The sequence below is a fragment of the Giraffa tippelskirchi genome, chromosome 2, assembly GCF_054371585.1.
Source record: "Giraffa tippelskirchi isolate mGirTip1 chromosome 2, T2T-mGirTip1v1.2.pri, whole genome shotgun sequence".
NCBI classification, from domain to species: Eukaryota; Metazoa; Chordata; class Mammalia; order Artiodactyla; family Giraffidae; genus Giraffa; species Giraffa tippelskirchi.
This window is the reverse complement of record NC_137276.1, coordinates 106,394,126-106,414,064: the sequence shown is the minus strand read 5'-3', so window position 1 is coordinate 106,414,064 and position 19,939 is coordinate 106,394,126. Positions and strand designations below refer to the sequence as shown.

The window sequence follows — 19,939 nt, the reverse complement described above, 5'->3', positions numbered from 1 at the left end:
GACTCAATGGACATGAGTTTGAGCAGGCTCCGGGAGTTGGCGATGGACAGGGAAGCCTGGCGTGCTGCAGTCCATGGGCTTGCACAGAGTCAGACCGACTGAGCTACTCAACTGATAATTGACTTACGTTTCAGGTACACTGCAAGGTGATTCAGTTATACATGTACACATATATTATTTTTCGGATTATTTTCTGTTATAGATTATTACAAAATATTGACTATAGTTCCCTGTACTATATAGTAAACCTGTGTTACTTATTGCATATCTATAAAATTCATCTATTTAAAGTGGTTTTTAATGGTTTTAATGGTAAAGTGGTTACTCAGTGGTTTTCAGTACATTCACAGAAACATGCAACCATCATCACACTCAATTTTAAAATATATTCAGGGAATTCTCTGGGAGTCTAGTGGTAAGGAATTGGTGCTTTCACTGCTAGAGCCTGGATTCAAACCCTGGTCAAGGAACTAAGATCCTGCAAGCCACATCCTGGCAAAACAAACAAACGAAAACATTTTCATCCCTGAAACAAGAAAGCACATACCCACTCACCACGCCCCATAGCCCAGTCAGCCCCTAATCTACTTTCTCTCTCTGGGTTTTGACTGTTATAGAAATTTCACACACATGGAATCATACAATATGTGGCCTTTCGTATTCGGTTTTCTTCACCTAGTGTGTTTTCAAGGTTCATTCATGTCATAGCATATATCAATACTTCATTTCTTTATGTGCCTGAATAATATTCCAGTGTGCACTTATATCTATTTTATTTATACATTTTTAAGTCCATTCATCCAACGTTTGGGTTGTTTCTGCTTTTTTGCTGTTAGGAATAATAGCACATTCCTGTGCAAGTTTTTGTGTGAACATGTGTTTTTGTTCTCTTGGCTGTGCATCTGTGAGGGGAATTCTAGGACATAAGGTAACTGTTTGGGAAGAAGCGATGTTAAACATCCACTCACCTTTTCTCTCTGAATTCCTGCAGGAAGTTCAAAGCCTTTTGCTGCCACAAACACCCAGCTCGACCTGAATCGCATGTTCCTGATCTCTTTACTTCCCAGGGCTTCTATGGCCTTCTTGGCATCCTCCTTCAGCCTGGGGGGATGCAAAGGGGGTAAGCCTGTGAATGTCTCACCTGCAGACTCGGGTGTGTACCCTAGAACACAGTCTGATCCTAGGACAGGTTTCTAAAGCAGCATCTGCGATCCTGGGGCAGGAGAGAGACGTGAACACTGGCTGAGCGTGTCACATCTTTGTGTTCATGTGTGCTCAGCTGTGTCTGACTCTTTGCAATCCCATGGGCTGTAGGCTGCCAGGCTCCTCTGTCCATGGGGTTTCCCAGGCAAGAGTACTGGAGTGGGTTGCCATCTCTTTCTCCAGGGGATCTTCCTGACCCAGGGATCGAACCTGTGTCTCCTGCATTGGCAGGAGGGTTCTTACTGCTTGAGCCATCCAGGAAGCCTCTAGTTACACATAATGCCACATCCAGGACTCTTTGGAAAAGACTGATGCTGGAAAGGTGGAGGGCAAGAGGAGAAGAGGCGACAGAGGATGAGATGGTTAGCTGGAATAAAAAACTCAATGGACATGAGTTTGAGAAAACTCGGGGAGATAGTAGACAGGGAAGGCTGGAGTGCTGTAGTCCATGGGATCACAAAGAGTCAGACACGACTGAGCGACTGAACAGCAACAACAAAGGACCCTTTTAGATTCAATCTGGGGCACAGAGTTTTAATTCTCAATTCTGAAAAGCCCTGGGTCTTATGGTCCAATTATCCTCACCCCCAAATAACATAATTTCCAGTCCTTGCTGCTGCCTGTTTACTGACCACAGAATAAAGGAGACAGAAAATGCTGAATGATGAAAACAAATGTTAAAACCGTATCTTTCATATTCACAAAAGTCAGTATCAAAAAAGAAAAAAAAACCTAAACAATCTTGAAAGTGAAAGTGAAAGTGGCTCAGTCGCGTTAGACTCTTTGTGACCCCATAGTCCATGGAACCAGGCCAGAATACTGGAGTGGGTAGCCATTTGCTTCTCCAGGGGATCTTCCCAACCCAGGGATCGAACCCAAGTCTCCCGCATTGCAGGCGGATTCTTTACCACCTGAGCCACCAGGGAAGCCCTAAACAATCTTACTTTGTAGAAAGCTGCCATTTAGAGCTAACAAAGGAAAGAGGGCAGAAAGGAAAAGAAAAATAAAAAAGCTCGGATTTTCTTAAGTGGGCTAAATCCAAGTTTTTCAAAGCATATGCTGAAGAATTTCCACCTGAGAAGATACTCTATTAAGAAGAGGACCTGAATTCAAACACATCTGGGGAATGTCTTGTTCATTAGCCCCATCTTGGGAAGTCACAATGCAAACCAGCACCTTGAGGTTCTCGGAAGTTATGCAGTGAAGATGCACACATTTACTTAGAAGAGCACATCTGGAGAAACACTGAGCCAGGTCACTTTCTCTCTCATAAAAGCACTGTATATGAGTGCGTGCGTGTGTGTGTGTGTGTGTGTGTGAGTCCCGTTCTGCGTTTAGCTCTCTGGCCAAGGGTTAGCTTTGCTATCTTATTTACTGGCATTGATGAGTTTGTCTTGCTACCTGGAAATAGTTCTTATTTCTTGGATTCATGTGCTCCAGCAGCTCATCATTTTTCTGGAAATGCAATCTGTTTGTTGTGGCCTCCCACTCCTTTTCCTTGAAGAAGCATCCTGTTCCTTGGAGCTCTGTTCTCTCCCAAAGGGTGCCCTGAGGGACCCTGACAGGACTGGCACTCTGCCCTCAGCTGGCATCTCTGACTCTGGCCCCTGCCGTGACACAGCGGTACACTCACCTGCTGCTGCCGTCATCGTGGGTTACCATGAAGAGCAGGGACTTCGAGGGAGCGCTCTGAATAAACTTTGTCATCGGTCCAGAGTTATCTGCCGGGTCAATGTACATCAGATTAAGGACCTTCTCCGTCAGCTAAGGCTGTGGCCCTAGAGGCTGTTCTGCTCTCAGCTCTGTGCTCTGAATCCTCTGATTATAGAGCTGTCTCTCCACCCTGCACCTGATCCTCTGGTGCTCTCACAGTAAATGACCTGCCTTCCACGGTGGGGCCATGTGAGATGGGCAGCACGATCAGATCATAAACACTCTTGTGGTTGACTCTCAAACCAACCAGCAGTGACGTCACAGAACAGGTGGGTTTTTCTCTACAATCACTGAGAAAGCACCAGACCTGCTGTGACCATCTTAGAGCTGAGTGGCCCCGGGACACTGAAGAGCAATAGGAGACATACACGCCAGACCCGGACAGGTAAGTCTTTGCTAAGAGATCCCTCTGTTCCTTATAGGGAGAAAACAAAGGCTCAGCTCAAACCCCGTTATTTACCATTGGAGCTTGTTATTTATAGTTACGATCAAGTTTAACGACAGTGTGAAAACAGAGCATTCCCAAGGGCATTGGGGTACTTAATTGTTCCTCTCTGTTATCTTTATAAAGACTTGTTTCTGGTAATTCTCAGGGTTAAATAAAAATAACTGCACTGGAGATTCAGAGCCCAGAATGGAGGGGTCATTGGAGGAGGGTGGGCACATGGTCTCCAGAATTGTGCAGACCACGCCCATCACAGGGAAGACAACGATACATATGATGACATTCAGGACTGGATACTGAGCATGTTATTCTACATGTCTGGTTTAAAACAAAAAGAGATGTTTTCTCTTTTCCTTTATCTGATGAAGGAGCAGAAGCAAAGTTCCAGGACAAGTGTGAGCAGAGAAGAGACACTCTCTAGATCATGCCTTCCAACTTAAATATACACAAGTATATATAACTTAGAGACCACAAGGATTGTGTCAGACCATTCTAGAGTACTCATGTGCACTTCTGGCAGCTTTCTTGGTAGACAAAATAAGAACGTTTGACATTTTTGATTATGGGTTTTTAATCTTCATTCATTTTAATTTGATATAATTCATTTTAAGTTTAAGAGGAAAAGAGTTTTCTTACCACCTTCGTACATATCGAAATACTGTGTTGCTATCACTTTCCCAGTCACGTCTGGAAATGAAAGAAACAGCTTTTGAAAGAAGGTTCATGGAGACTCAGGGTGCATGTGTAGTACTGTGGTTCTGAAAATGGGCTTCCCTGGTGGCTCAGGGGTAAAGAACCCGCCTGCCAATGAAGGTGATGCAGGTTCAATGCCTGGGTCTGGAATATCCCACGGGGAGGAAATGGCAACCTGCTCCAGGATTTTTGCCTGGAGAATCTCATGGACAGAGGAGCCTGGAGGGCTACAATCCATGAGGTCAAAAAGAGTTGGATACAACTGAGCGACTGAACAACAATACAAAAGTTCTGAAAATGGTGTGTTCCTTCTCCCTGTATTCCGGGAAGCATGATGCTTGGTCCCACTTGAAGGAAAGGCCCGCCTTCCCTGGAGAGGCCCCTGATGATGTGGGTCAGGAAGGCAGGGCTCCTCATCTGCCCGGAGCCTCCCTCCCGCCTGCTTCCAGTTAGATTCTCATCCATGGTCTTGCCCAGCGCACCTGCCTCTTCCTGAGAACACTGGGGCTCGCCCCCAGCCATTTCTACTCCCTCTGTATATTTTCCTGCCTGATTATCAGAACAGGCACACATTCCTCAGGTTCCTACAGCCTGGGATCACCGGAGTCTGTGCTCCCCTTGCTCACAGGGACAGACCCCACTGGAAACCCCCTCCCCAAACCTGCTACCGTCCTTACTGTCAGGGGTCCCAGTGGCAAAAGTGGCAGGTGTCCTTTTCCAGGCCTAAGAGGAGGTCAAGCTGTGCTTCTCTGAGGTTCTTTCATCAGACAAGGTAGGAACTGGTGTCGCCCTCTGCCAGGCCCCCAGGAAGCAGAGCAAACACGAGGCCCACCCCCAGGGTGTCTGTGTCCCCAGGCTGCTGATGCTGTTTTAGCTGTGACTTCTGCAGGTCCTTCTCTGTTTCTGTAAAGTCATTTTAGATTCCACAGATATGCACGAATCCAGGGTATTTGTTTTTCTCTTTCTGACTGACTTCACTCTGCATGACAAACTCTAGGTCCACACGTCTGTACAAATGACCCTACTTTGTTCCTTTCAGTGGCTGTACCACACCTTCTTTATCCATTCATCTGTCGTTGGAAATTTAGGACATATATACAACACCATGTGTAAAATAAGTAGCTAGTGGGACCCTGCTATAAAGCATAGGAAGCTCAGTTTGGTGCTGTGTGACCTAGAAGGGTGGGACGGGGGGAGCGAAGCCCAAGAGGGAGAGGATACATACACACACATAGCTGATTCACTATATCATACAGCAGAAACTAACACAACATTGCAAAGCAATTATATACTAATAAAACTTAGTAAATTTATATCTGATTTCATTTCGGGGGGGAAGAATCACAAACTTATAAAGTGAGGGATTGTAAAAATAGTTAAATATATACTCTTAAATGCATTAAAATATCAACTTAGACTAGACCGTTTGCAAAAATCATCAAGAAACCCAAGGTACCACAGAATACCCAATCACAAAACTTTTAGAGAGGTTTTAAAGAAAACATTTAATAACTTACAGTTGACAACGGCAATGTTTATTCCTCTTGCAACATTCCCAGTCTTTTCTCCTATGAGCCTGAAATGTAAATAAGCATCAGCCACAGAACTCCTTTTTCACTGAGCAGTGAGCAGCCCTTCCTGCTCTATAAGATCTTCTCTTGGCAGAATTACTGTTTATCCTTTGTCACTTATCATTTCCTTGTAGATACACACTGGCTTTGGCCCAGCTCCCTTGAAAGTCATCCCTACACTTGCTGTATGCATATCCATCCCCACACACATGTCTGTAGATGGAATCCCTCAGGGAACCTGGGAATTGCATATAGTCTCATAATCTACACAAACAACCAGGGAGAGAAACACCAGTGTTTGCTTAGCACAGCCTCTCTGCAAACATTCTCTCACTGAAGCTTTAACCTCCTCATGGGAGGGCATTCATTTTCCAACTATATAAATATGGAGAACAACCACCAATAGAATGGATTAGGAGCCAGAAAGTCTGCAGACAAACACATACCCACACACATACTCTACCCGGTTACTTGCATAGTCTGTTGAAAGTTTACTAGACCATGAACAAGGAGATGAGAAACGGGAAGAGAAAGGAGATGGCAAAGTAGAGAGATACTGAAGATGTATACTTGCTGGGCTTCGACAATGGATGGGATGTGAGAAACACAAGAGAAGGGGGTAGCAAACATGACTGACACATTCAGCCTGGCTGGCTGGAAAAAATGAGGTACAAGAGGTGGATGAAAAGAGCTGGGTCTGATTCAACTCTGGTGTCAGCTTCTATTCATCCTGTTCCCCTCTCTGCTCTGACAGAGGTTTTGCTGATGCCTGGGAAACTTGGTGTGTTGCAGTCCATGGGGTCGCAAAGAGTCGAACATGATTGAATGACTGAACAACAAAGAATTCTTTTATCCAACCACAAAAAGTAACCCTGTTTATCTCCTTAAATAAATCCTTTCACTACCTCACTTAATTTTTACTTTTAAATTGGAGAATATGAAATTCCCAGCTTCAAGCTTTAAGGATTATGCCTTAAAACAAGGGAGAAAACTGACTTTCCTGGAAATGGGAAACATTACTGAAGACCTTGGGAATTGTGTGTGTGTGTGTGTCCATCTGTATGTGTGCATGCATCCTCTGTCAAGTTTTAGAATCAATGATACGATAGCTTCATAAAAAGAATTTGGAAGCTGTCCTCCTCTTTCCATGCTTTAGAACAGTAAATATGGCCCTGGAATATTCTGTCCTTGACATGCTTACCTAAAGTCCCTGTGGACCTTCCAAACTAAGTCCTTTTGCAGAGAGTAGCTTTTAGGGGGCAATTTTAGAGAATATCCTATAACAATCTGAAGAAAGAAAAAATGGGTAATATGAACCTATTCTCTCATAGGGAAAATTTTTTAAATGAACTTAAAAAAAAAAAAAAAGATCTGCTAAAGTATGCTAGATTACCTAATGAGTAGTAAAGCATTCTTAGGCCAAGATTTTTGAGAAGGCTAAACTGCAAGGTGGTGAGACCAGCATTTAAAGTCACTGTAATACTAGGAGCATTTGTTGATTTCAGAGAAAGTACAAAAGATGAGTAGCATTTCTGACAACCATCTGAGGCAAAGAGGACAAAGGTTGGAAGCCAGGGCCAACCAAAGGGAGGGCCCTGATAAACCCTCCACATTTGGTTGGGTTGGGGTCAAAAAGAATTGAATCCTAAAAGTGAAAGTGAATCAGAAAAAAAAAGAAAAAGAACTTGCATGGCTGTGGTGCAGTTTTAAGTCCAATGGGTGGCTCAGAAAAATAAATCTCAATCCTTAACATATATTCAGATCATTCTGTTTTGCTAAAGGCTCTGCATCCCTGACAGAAGCAAAAAAAAAAAAAAAATCTTCAGTAGAAGAAGAGAATACCATCTAATGCTTCAATAAAAAACAAAACAAACAACAACAACAGCAAAACCCAAAGCAAAGCCATTTATCAAATGTACTGTCTGACATACTGTACGTAAGGAGAGAAGCCAATGTAAAGAAGAACCAACACAATCAAAAAAAAAAAAAAAAGAACTGGTGATAAGGACAGACTCATGGACCCCAAATAGTAGAGTTATCAAACAGATTTTAAAACAACCATGCTTAATATGTTCAAGAAGATGATATATAAGACTGAAAGTTTCAGAACTGGAAACTACAAAAGAAAGATAGATTAGAAAAATAAAGGTCTGAAAATAGAATATTTAAAATTAAGAATTTAACAGCAGGTAACATTCAGTAGAAAAGAGAATTAGGGAACTGAAAACAGTCCTGTCCACAATGAAGGGCAGAGATACAAAGATGGAAACAATAAATGGAGTGTATTCTACAGAGAACATAGCAATCAAATCTGGCATATGTTTCATCAAAATTCTTAGAAGGATGGGAGAAAGTGAATGGGGCAGAAGATTCAATGACGAAGAATTTGTTAAATGTGATGAAGGACTTCAATAGGCACATATTTAAGAAGCCCAATAAATTCCAAACAACATAAAGCAACAAAAACAATGGACAAAGAAGGTGCAAGTACTGAAAACCACAGACAAGGAAAAAAATCTTTAAGGCAATCAGAGAGAGAAAAAAAAGACAGTTACTTTCATATTATCAGCTTTTAGAATGTTGGTTGACTTCTCAAGAGAAACAATAGAAGCCAGAAGACAATGGAATGGTATCTTGAATGAGTTGAAAGAAAAATAAGAGCCAACTCACCACAGAAAGAAAAATCTTTTAGCAGTGAAGATGAAATAAAGATATTTGAAAGAGACATAAACTTAGAAAATTCTCCACCAGCAAACCATTCAGTAGCTTTTGCTCTGTGTCTTCTGCTGTAACAAACTTTATCTGTAGTATTAACTCTTATTTAGTCTTATGAGTCCTAGTCATTGAAACTAAGGGTGTTTATGCCCCATCCCTCAATACTAAACCAAAATATATGCACATATGCAGCAAAAGTATGAACAGAACTATTTATAGTACCATGATTCATCACAACTCCAGAGTAGAAATGACCCAAATGTCATTCAACACGAGAATGAATAAATAAATTGTACTATATTTATGCAATTCAATATTATACAGCAATGCAAATCAACTGCTTTTATATACTAGCAACAAACAATTGGAAATTAAAATTTTAAATTTATTTTTTAGGTTTTAATTTAAAAATATGCACAACAGCATAAAAGTGTGAGATGTTTAGAGATTAAAAATGGCAAAATGTCTGTAAGATGCATACACTGAATACTACAAACCATTACTGAGACAAATTAGATTTAAATAAATGCAGCTGAGTAAAAGACTCAATATTACCAAGATGTCAATTTTCCCCAAATTATCTAGAGATCCAATGCAATCTCAATTAAAAAAAAAAAGTCAGTTGGCTTTTTGTATAGACATTTATAAGTTGATTCAAAAATTCATATGGAAATAGAGTTTCCATAGAGGATTCAGTAGAGAAAAACAGTGTGATGAACATATATGGTGGTAGAACAATTAGTTAGCCATGTTTTTAAATGATTATGATTCATATTTCACATCATTTGCAAAAAAAATTCAAAATGGATATATTATCTTATACAAAGCGAAAATCTAAAACTATCAAAATTCCAGAAGTTTAAAAGAAACTTTGGAGCACTTTGGAGAAAAATTTGTGACCTTGGGTTAGACAGAAAGTTTTTAGATATGCCATGAAAAACATGTTCTGTAGAAGGGAAAAAACTGGTAAATTAGATTTCATTAGAATTAAGACCCTCTGGGCTTTGATAAACACAGCTAGGAGAACACAAGACACAAAATGGGAAAATCTGTATGCAGATCTTATATTTAATAAAGAGCCTGAATACAAAATACATAAAGAAACCTCAAAATCAATAATAAGAAAACAACCCAATTAAAAATGAGCTGATTTGAATAGGTATTTCACAAAATAAAATACACTTACAACAAGTAAACACATGAAAAGAGGCTCAACATTATTAATAATTAGAGAAATGCAAATTTAAGCCACAGTCTGCACACCTATTAGAATGTAGACTGACCATACCAAGCATTGGTGAATATAGTGGCTAAACTGTAACTCTTATACATTGATAGAGAATTAAAATGGTATGCTCACTTTGCTTTAAATATTTCACTCCAATTTCTTCTTGCTTGCATGGCTTCTGCTTGCTTGCATGATTTCTGAAGAAAAGTCTGATGTAATTCTTATCCTGTTCTTTTACAGGTAAGGTGTTTTTTGTTTTGTGGCTATTCCCGCCCCCCTCACCATCCCCCCAGCTAATTTCAAGATTTTCTTTTTGTCTTCAATCTTCTCTAGTTTGAATACAGTTTACTTAGGTGTACATTTTGGGGTATTTATCCTTAGAATTCTCTGAGCTCCCTGAATCTGTGGTTTGGTCTCTGTGTCTAATTTTGAAAAGTTCTTAGCAGTATTACTTCAAATATTTCTGTTTCTTTCTCTTTTCCTTTTTCTGGTATTCTTATTATGTATATTATACTTTTTGAAGCTGTCTCACAGTTGCTGGATGTTCCCTTCTTTTTTGTTTTTCCAAGTTTTTCTTTTTTTTTCTTCCCCTTTTCTCAGTTTGGGAGGTATTACTGACATATTCTTAAGCTCACTGATACTTTCCTTGGATGTGTCTAGTCCACTAATGAGCCCATCAAAGGTGTTCTTCATTTCTGCCTTTTCCTTTTGATTCTTCCTTGGGATTTCCATGTCTCTGCTTACATTACTCATTTGTTTTTGCATTCTGTCCACTTTTTTCATTATAGCTCTTAGTATATTAACCATAATTGTTTTAATATTCCTTTTGTGTTAATTCCAAAATCTCTGCTATATTTGGGTAAGCTACTAATGCTTTTTATGTCTCTTTAAATTGTTGTTGTTGTTGTTTTTACTTTTAATAAGCATTATTATTGTTTGCTGAAAGCCAGACATAGATAACTTGGTGTTTAATGTGAACTTTATGTTCATCTGGCAAGGAGTTGGGCTGTATTTACTATCTGCTACAGCTGTAAGTGTCAGAGGCTAACATTTCTCCCTGCCTTCTTGAGTATCCCTATAGTCTTTTTAGACCCTGATGCTGGGAAAGATTGAGAGCAGGAAGAGAAGGGGGTGACAGAGGATGAGATAGCATTGCTGACTCAATGGACATGAATTCGAGCAAGCTCCAGGAGATTGTGAAAGACAGGGAAGCCAGGTGTGGTGCAGTCCATGGGGTCATAAAGAGTCAGATTGGACTTAGGGACTGAACAACAACAGACTCTTTGACACTGGGTTTGAGACTTTCAGTTCATCTCAGCTTTAATCCTTCGCTATTTTACATGAGCCCTATTATGTGGTAATGAGATGTTGGATGAGGAAGTGTTCTCTAGTCATGTGACTATGTCTCAGTCTCTCAGTGAACCTGTGCCTCTGGGTTGTGGCCTTCACAAGTGACCTTATTTTTTCTTTCACTCCTTAGGTGAGACAGAAAGGCCAGAGGGGCCTGGAGTTGGGTATTTCCCTCCCCAACACAGGTTAGCCTTTGTTAAAACCTACATGGTTAGACTCTGGTAAAACCATTTCCCTTGAAGGCAGGCTATTGTTAAGGAGAACAGAACACTGTGAACATATTTCAAAAGGGATATTTTTCCACTGGCTTCCCTGGAAGTTCAGCTGGTAAAGAATACGCCTACAATGCAGGAGACTTCGGTTTGATTCCTGGATTGGGGAAGATCTCCTGGAGAAGGGATTCCCTTCAGTATTCTTGGAATTCCCTGGTGGCTCAGTTGGTAAAGCAGTGAAAGTGAAAGTCGCTCAGTCACGTCCGACTCTTTGTGACCCCATGGACTATACAATCCATGGAATTCTCTAGGCCAGAATACTGGAGTAGGTAGCCTTTCCCCTTCTCCAGGGAATCTTCCCAACCCAGGGATCGAATTCAGGTCTTCTGCATAGCAGGTGGATTCTTTACCAGCTGAGCCACAAGGGAAGCCCAAGAATACTGGAGTGGGTAGCCTATCCCTTCTCCAGCAGACCTTCCTGACTCAGGAATTGAACCAGAGTCCCCTGCATTGCAGGCAGATTCTTTACTGACTGAGATATGAGGGAAGCCCTAGTTGGTAAAGAATCGGTCTGCAATGCGGGAGACCTGAGTTTGATTCCTGGGATGGGAAGATCCCCTGGAGTGGGAAATGGGAACCCACTTCAGTATTCTTGCTTGGAGAATCCCCATGGACAGAGAAGCCTGGCGGGCTACAGTCCATGGGGTTGCAAAGAGTCAGACACTAATGAGTGACTTAGCACAGCACAGCACTTTTCCACTCGTACTGCCAGAAGCTCAAGGGGTTTTTTTCTTTGATCTTCACTCTGAAAGCCTGGTGGGGCTCTTGGAGGAAAAATTCAGGAAGGCCTAGGAGCTCCTCCAAGGCTTGGCTTCCAGGAGTTAATCTCTCAAGCTTGTCCAAGCTCAATCTCCAGCAGTTAGTCATTTCACTTTTAAGGGTTCCTACCTAATGCTGGCTCCAGCTGAGCTCTCTGCTCCAGGTAAGCTGTGATTCTACGAATCTGCCTGTCTCTCCAGTTTTCAGGGTAGTGGTATGCCCTGTGATCTCAATTCTTTTGTATGTATATGTTTTTAATATACAGCATAATTTTGGGTTTTTGTGCTGTGATTCAATCTAAGAATCACCTTCTTGGCAGTTTACAGGCCACCACTTATTAACACGTGAGATATATTTGGGTCTTTTTTGTATGTGATGCTTTCATACTTTGGTTGTTTTCATTGCTTTTCAAATATTTAAACTTTTGCTTTCACTATATGGGGTGTATTTGCTTTGTTAAAGGTCATATATTAACTAAAGCATGGACATGCTTAGTCCTTCAGTCATGTCCAATTCTTTGTGACCCCATAGACTCCTCTGTCCATGGGATTTCCCAGGCAAGAATGCTGGAGTGGGTTGCCATTTCCTACTCTAGAGGATCTTCCTGACCCAGGGATTGAACCCATGTCTCTCATGGCTCCTGCACTGGCAGGAGGATTCTTTACCTCTGGGCCAGCTGGGAAGGCCAAACTAAAGCATGTTGTGCTGTGCTTAGTCACTCAGTCATGTATGACCCTTCGTGACCCCATGGACTATAGCCCACAAGGTTCCTCTGTCCATAAGAATTCTCCAGGCAAGAATACTGGAGGGGCTTGCCATTCCTTCCTCCAGGGGATCTTCCCAACCCAGGGATCAGACCCAGCTCTCTTGCATTGCAGGTGGATTCTTTACCATCTGAGTCACCAAAGAACTAATGGATAAGATGTTTAAAAAAGGTGTCTAAAAAATAAAAAGCAAAGTATGGAGAACAGTTTTACAACACAAAAGGGCTAACTACCTTAATACATAAAGAAATCAATTTTAGAAGCCCAATGATGGGAATAAAACGGGCAAGAGATATGAACAGGACAGGACATATCACCCTCCCTTAGTATCTTCAAAGAGTTGGTTCCAGGATCTGCCACAGATACCCAAATCCAAGTGCTCAAGTCGCATAGCTGACCCTCATATCTGCTAGGTCCACATCAGCGGATTCAACCAGCCACAGATCATAAACATAGAGAGGGAGAGCTGACGTACAGCTGTTCTTAGCATGAAGAGACCCTGGATTCACTTGGGTTCACTCACAGCAAGAACACTGATCTGAGATGAACGTTCTTCTCTTGGAATGGAAGAAAATAAAAATATTGGTCAACATGCTTTGTTGGACAGACTATGAGGAAGCAATCATTCTCATTGTGTTAATCTGAGTCCTCTGAGAAGCAGATAGCAAAACAGAGCTAAATGCCAAGAATTTTTATTAGGAAAATATCTATGAGAGAAGATGACAGGGGTGGCGTTAACAGGGATGGTGGGCAGACCCCAACTCAAGCCTGACTCTAAGGGGAGGAAAAGCTGGGGTGGACATGTCCCAGGCTGCTAGGCAGTCTCAGGAGGTTTCAGCAAGTCCACTGGACATCTGAGACCTCCACCTGGCCTTCAGCTGAGCCTGTGTTTCCCAGGAATGGAGCTTCCTGCTTCTAGGTTCTGACAAGGGTTATCTCCTTAGCCAAACTCTACTCAAGCCCTCATAATCTTATTTATTTCTTTATTTAATTTTTGGCTGTGCTGGGTCTTAGTTGCTGTGCAGGTTTTTCTCTAGTTGTGGCTAGTGGGAGCTACTCTCTAGTTTCGGTGTGTGGGCTTTTCATTGCAGTGGCTTCTCTTGCTCTGGAGCATGGATTCTAGGAAGCTCAGGCTTCAGTTGTTGCGGCTCCCAGGCTCTACAGCACAGGATCAATTCGGACTTAGTTGCTCCTTAGCATGTGGGATCCTCCTAGATCAGAGATTTGAACCTGTGTCTCCTGCGTTGCTGCAGTTCATGGGGTTGCAAAGAGTCAGACACGACTGAGTGACTGAACAACTCTTGCATTGGCCAGGTGGATTCTTTACCACTGAACCATCAAAGAAGCCCTGCCCTGAAGTCTTTTTAAACTAGGCTTGACTTTTGGATAAACTTTGGTATTTATCTTCACATTGTCCAATTTTAGCAGGAATTCTGGTAAGTCAGTTTAAAGGTGTGGTTAAATGTCCCACCTTTGATATCTGATATCTGATCATCATCCATATAAAATCAGTTTCCTTATCCTCCTAGCCTCCAGGTGATGTCTGATCACTCTGGCCCACCTTTAGCAAGAATCTTGTTAGCTTGTTTAGCCAGAATGCCCTAATCCCTGGTGCTTCCTCTTGGTAGTCTTCCATTCAGTCTCCACACTGCTTCTTGGCTCTCACTTCTTGCCCACGATGTATCTGGAGTTGAATCCTATCTCTCACCTTCACTGAAGGACCTCATGGCAGTCGTCCTCACACCTACTGCCATCACCCCCTTGAATAAAGTCTGCCTGGCCATTTTCACAAAGTGTCATGAACATTTTTTTTCTGTAACAGTCCTCAGTCACTGGTTGGGAGGAGCCAGGGAATGCCTGGCCTCCAGCAAACCTTCTATGGATTTCAGAATGCAGCAGCTGGAACTCTTCCTCAATGAACTTCTTGCCACTAGAAATCTGAGAAGTGCATTCTCACAGTCACCTCACTCAAATGTCGCTGGAGGACAGTTGTTTAATTCCAGGCAATGACTTAACAAAATTCAAAGTGGATGCTATTTATACAGTGCTGTTCTGTGCTTAGTCATGTCCAACTCTGTGACCCCATGGACTGTAGCCCACAAGGCTCCTCTGTCCATGGGATTCTCCAAGCAAGAATACTGGAGCGGGTTGCCATGCCCTCTTCCTGGGGCTCTTCCCAACCCAGGTATCTAACCCAGGTCTCCTGCATTGCAGGTGGATTCTTTACCAACTGAGCTACCAGGGAAGCCCATTTATATAGTGCTGGGAGCCAGCTCACGAGATCCCACCCATGACAGAGTCATGAGAAAGAGGACTGATTTGAGCACGGCTTCTCAGGCCTCGGGGATTCTCGAGAGGCTGCCTCAGCACTCACCTTAAAAATTAGATCTCTCTTTCTGATGCTTGCTATAATAGACCTCTTCTTGTCTTCTGTGACTTGGACAAAAGGCTTTTCCTGATTCTCTTCTGAAATAGATCAGTCTGAAACCTCAATCAACAAGGCCCCTGAACGGTAGCACCCTAAATAAAATTATCTGGGATATAGAGTATGCTGATCTAAATTCCTTTTGCTAACATATTGGTTTGTTTAATAAATGTACCTGTGCCTTTGGAGCTAATGTGCATGATTGTTCCTTAATAATAAAACAGCACTGAGAGCCTCCACACGAAAAGCCCCTATGGGCACAAAACCCTTCGCAGGAAAAAAGGCTTGTTGGGAAATATAGGAAATGTTGCTTTGTGAAACTGTTGCTTAGTCTATATTTACTCGCTATGTTTTTACTCTTAACGTATTTAGCCTATATAATAAAAGCATAATAGTTGAAGATTTATATAAATAGAAGTTTAGCTGTAATACAAATAGTGAGACAATTGTTGATTTAACTGAAGATTCTTACTTAGAGCTGACCTTCAGCTTGCTGTTCTATGACTTTATGGGACCACATTCTTTTCTGTTAAGCTCAAGGCGTAAAGTAAATTACCGAAAACAGGTTTTGCCTTGAAACTTTCTATTGATGGGTTCTTTCCTGCCGTGCCAGATACAAAAGTGTTCTGACTGATCAACCCTTATCAATAGGAGAGTCACAAGATGTTGGCAGGCCCCCAGGCCAGAAGATGATGTAAACAAAATGAACTAAGATATGCAAACGATGTCCGTAAAGGTCAACACTGTTGACCCATTAAGCTGATTTGATATGACTATACATTTGTTTCTATGTACCACTAAAGATATAAAAGCTGTCTTAAAAAACAATAAAGGCAGGAGACACTTGGAAACACCGAGACTCGCTGTGTCTTCTCATTCACATCGCCGACGCCGTCCATCCTGAGGGAACCCCTTGCCCAGCTGGAGCAGGACTCCGGCAACACTGTACTAAGTATGCAGTAATCAATAAGTCTATACTCAGCCAAACTATCAGTTGATTGTGAGTGGGAATGAATACACCTTAAACATGAAGAATCTTTAAAAAACATTACCTCCCCTTGTACCCTTTTCTCAAGATGTTACTGGAAGGTGTGCTCCAGCAAAACAAGGGTGACAACTAAGAAAGTGGAAGGTACTATATCCAGGAAACAGGGGCTCCAACTGCAGAGAAGGAGACAGAGGTCATCCAGAGCAGTGTTAAAGGGGTCCCTGGATGACAGATGCAGAGTGGCTTCAGGACAACCTGGCTGATTGGAGCAGAACAGAAGCTTCAGAAGGTGAAGTTGGCAAATACCTGATGTGAGAGATTTATTTTAACTGGAGGAAATTTAGGGTTTAAATTGACATTAAGTGCATGGAAAACCAAGGGAGCCAACCACAAACAAAACGTAATTATTGTACACAACATGCTTCAGTCGTGAAGAACCTTTGCTTCATCCTATCAGTAAAAACCAAACTAGAGGCTGGAGTTTGAATATATCATGAGACGGACCCACACAGCCACATAACCAAAACATAAAACCGTCCAGAAATCCCCCAAATGCTCCCTCTGACCTTGAGCAAAACCTACACTTTCTTCATGTCAGCATGACCTTGCAGTTATGAACAAGTCAGCTCATGCAATGCAAAGACACGTAAGTTTCTAGTAACAAATCACACTAGAAGACAAGGCACTTATTCATTCAAGCTTTATAAACCCAGTCGTGAGCACTGGGAGCCACACCTCCTAACCACCTTCCAGCTGAAAGTATCCTGGTTCGCCAGAGGTTGGGTTCTCACTTGGTAAAATATTCCAATCAAGTAAAGCTCTCTGCATTTTATGCTCACAGTCATAATCATGTAAAGGCTGAATTTTGCTCAAACCACAATGACAGTATAGTGACTTAATCAGGACAGTAGTAAGGAAAGAGGACAGGAATTGTGTGATACAGTAGAAGACAGTTAAGCTCCCAAGGGGCAAGTTCCCTTCTCCAGGGGATCTTCCCAACTCAGGGGTCAAACTCAGGTCTCCTGCATTGCAGGCAGATTCTTCACTGTCTGAGTCAGCAGGGGAAGTCCAAGGAAAGAAGACAGAAATTGTGTGGTACAGTAGAAAGAGAGCTGACTTACTGGGGCAAGGCAGCAGATAAAACAGGAAAACGAGGGTGTGGTATAATCTTGCTGATCAGAGGCGGGTATGTGAGTGAGAAAGGAGCTCTGCTGACAGCTGGAGGGACTGTCCCCAGGGCAGGAGTGCCTGCAGGCACCCAGACCATGACAATTGTAAGGATGAAGGAAATGCAAAAAAAGAAAACAAAACAAAAACCAAAAGACCAAAAACCCCCAAAACCAACAAAACACTTGTCATTCTACACAAACCTGCATCTTTTCTATATAAGACAATGCGGTCTCTACAACCTGAATTGTCTGTTCCAGGAGTCAGTAACGAGAAAATACAATGCTAAAGCCACAAGCAAGTGTCTTGGCATCTGGCTGCATTTATTCCTGTTCCTTTTAATTTGCTTTTATTTCTGTTTATCCTGCTTTATTCTGCCTTGAATTCTGAAAAACATCTAGAATATTGTTGGAAGCAGGAAAGCTACCTTTGGGTGCTACACATTCATACAAAGATTTAGTGGTTCCTTTAGACTACTGGCGGAGAAGGCAATGGCACCCCACTCCAGTACTCTTGCCTGGAAAATCCCATGGACAGAGGAGCCTGGTAGGCTGCGGTTCATGGGGTCTTGAAGAGTCGGACACGACTGAGCGACTTCACTTTCACTTTTCACTTTCATGCATTGGAGAAGGAAATGGCAACCCACTCCAGTGTTCTTGCCTGGAGAATCCCAGGGATGGGGGCGCCTGGTGGGCTGCCATCTATGGGGTCGCACAGAGTCGGACACGACTGATGCGACTTAGCAGCAGCAGCAGTTAGACTACTGGATTCAAGGTGGTCAACTCAGCAGACCCTACGTTCACCAGGGTGGAATCCTGGCTCTGTCATTAACAGCTGTGTGATGGGGAGCAGATGACTGAACCTCTCACCTCTCTGTGACTCTGTTTTCTTGTCAGTATCATAGGAATCATAATGGTAACTACCTCAGAGGGAGTCATATGAAGTTAATGTTTAAGTGAGGTGGTGTGTACCAGGTAGGATGATATACTCCTACGCTATGGTCTGGAGAAGGTGTCAGGTACTGTGGAGCAGGGCGACTCCCCCTTCTGATGATGTGACTCTAGATAAGCAACCTGACCCCCTGTCCCCAGCCCTCCCAGGTCTTCCTACCTCTTCCTTTCCAAGGGATCCTGCTAAGTTGTCAATCTATCTCACTGACAATTTCATTCATTAGGCCATCACCTTTGAAATTATATTAGTTAGGTTCAGTTCAGTCGCTCAGTTGTGTCCGACTTTTGCAACCCCGTGGACTGCGGCACGCCATGCTTCCCTGTCCATCACCAACTCCCGGAGCCTGTTCAAACTCATGTCCTTCGAGTCAGTGATGCCATCCAACCATCTCATCCTCTGTTGTCCCCTTCTCCTCCTGCCTTCAATCTTTCCCAGCATCAGAGTCTTTTCCAGTGAGTTAGTTCTTCGCATCCGGTGGCCAAAGTATTGGAGCTTCAGCTTCAGCATCAGTCCTTCCAATGAATATTCAGGACTGATATCCTTTAGGATTGACTGGTTTGATCTCCTTGCAGCCCAAGGGACTCATACAATTATCATACAGCATTACCATCAGTTCAGTCGCTCAGTCATGTCCGACTCTTTGTGATTGCATGGACTGCAGCACACCAGGCCTCCCTGTCCATCATCAACACCCAGAGTTTACTCAAACTCATGTCCATTGAGTTGGTGATGCCATCCAACCATCTGTCATCCCCTTCTCCTGCCTTCAATTTTTCACAGCATCAGGGTCTTTTCCAGTGAGCCAGTTCTTCGCATCAGGTAGCCAAAGTATTGGAGCTTCAGCTTCAACATTAGTCCTTCCAATGAATATTCAGGACTGATTTCCTTTAGGATTGACTGGTTGGATCTCCTTGCTGTCCAAGGGACTCTCAAGAGTCTTCTCCAACACCACAGTTCAAAAGCATCAATTCTTCGGCACTAAGTGTTCCTTATAGTCCAACTCTCACATCCATACATGACTACTGGAAAAACCATAGCCTTGACTAGATGAACCTTTGTTGGCAAAGTAATGTCTCTGCTTTTTAATATGCTGTCTAGGTTGGTCATAGCTTTTCTTCCAAGGAGTAAGCGTCTTTTAATTTCATGGCTGCAGTCACCATCCGCAGTGATTTTGGAGCCCTCCAAAATAAAGTCTGCCACTGTTTCCATTGTTTTCCCATCTATTTTCCATGAAGTGATGGGACCAGATGCCATGATCTTAGTTTTCTGAATGTTGAGCTTTAAGCCAACTTTTTCACTCTCCTCTTTCACTTTCATCAAGAGGCTCTTTTCGTTGTTCTTTGTTTTCTGCCATAAGGGTGGTGTCATCTGCGTATCTGAGGTTATTGATATTTCTCCTGGCAATCTTGATTCCAGCTTGTTCTTCATCCAGCCCAGCGTTTCTCATGATGTACTCTGCATATAAGTTAAATAACCAGGGTGACAATATACAGCCTTGATGAACTCCTTTTCCAATTTGGAACCAGTCTGTTGTTCCATGTCCAGTTCTAACTGTTGCTTCTTGACCTGTATACAGATTTCTCAAGAGGCAGGTCAGGTGGTCTGGTATTCCCATCTCAGAATTTTCCAGTTTGTTGTGATACACACAGTCAAAGGCTTTGGCATAGTCAATAAAGCAGAAACAGATGTTTTTCT

The 19,939-nt window shown here is 42.5% G+C and overlaps 1 protein-coding gene and 1 long non-coding RNA gene across 3 annotated transcripts in view; one reads left to right on the top strand and one right to left on the bottom strand.

Moving 5' to 3' along the window:
- The window catches only part of FAM3B (FAM3 metabolism regulating signaling molecule B), a 93,839-nt gene that overhangs the window by 2,466 nt on the left and 71,434 nt on the right, over positions 1-19,939 (bottom strand). For both annotated transcript variants that reach the window (XM_081574163.1, XM_081574162.1), the window contains 4 exons: positions 5,572-5,630; positions 3,998-4,048; positions 2,837-2,924; positions 969-1,101 (listed from right to left, as the gene is read on the bottom strand). In XM_081574163.1, coding sequence (XP_081430289.1) covers positions 969-1,101; positions 2,837-2,924; positions 3,998-4,048; positions 5,572-5,630 — 331 coding nt within the window. The remainder of the gene's footprint in view (positions 1-968; positions 1,102-2,836; positions 2,925-3,997; positions 4,049-5,571; positions 5,631-19,939) is intronic.
- LOC145539881 (uncharacterized) overlaps positions 3,220-19,939 on the top strand; it is a 34,248-nt gene continuing 17,528 nt past the window's right edge. Inside the window, exon 1 of the long non-coding RNA XR_014078024.1 lies at positions 3,220-3,301. This is a non-coding gene — a long non-coding RNA (uncharacterized LOC145539881). The remainder of the gene's footprint in view (positions 3,302-19,939) is intronic.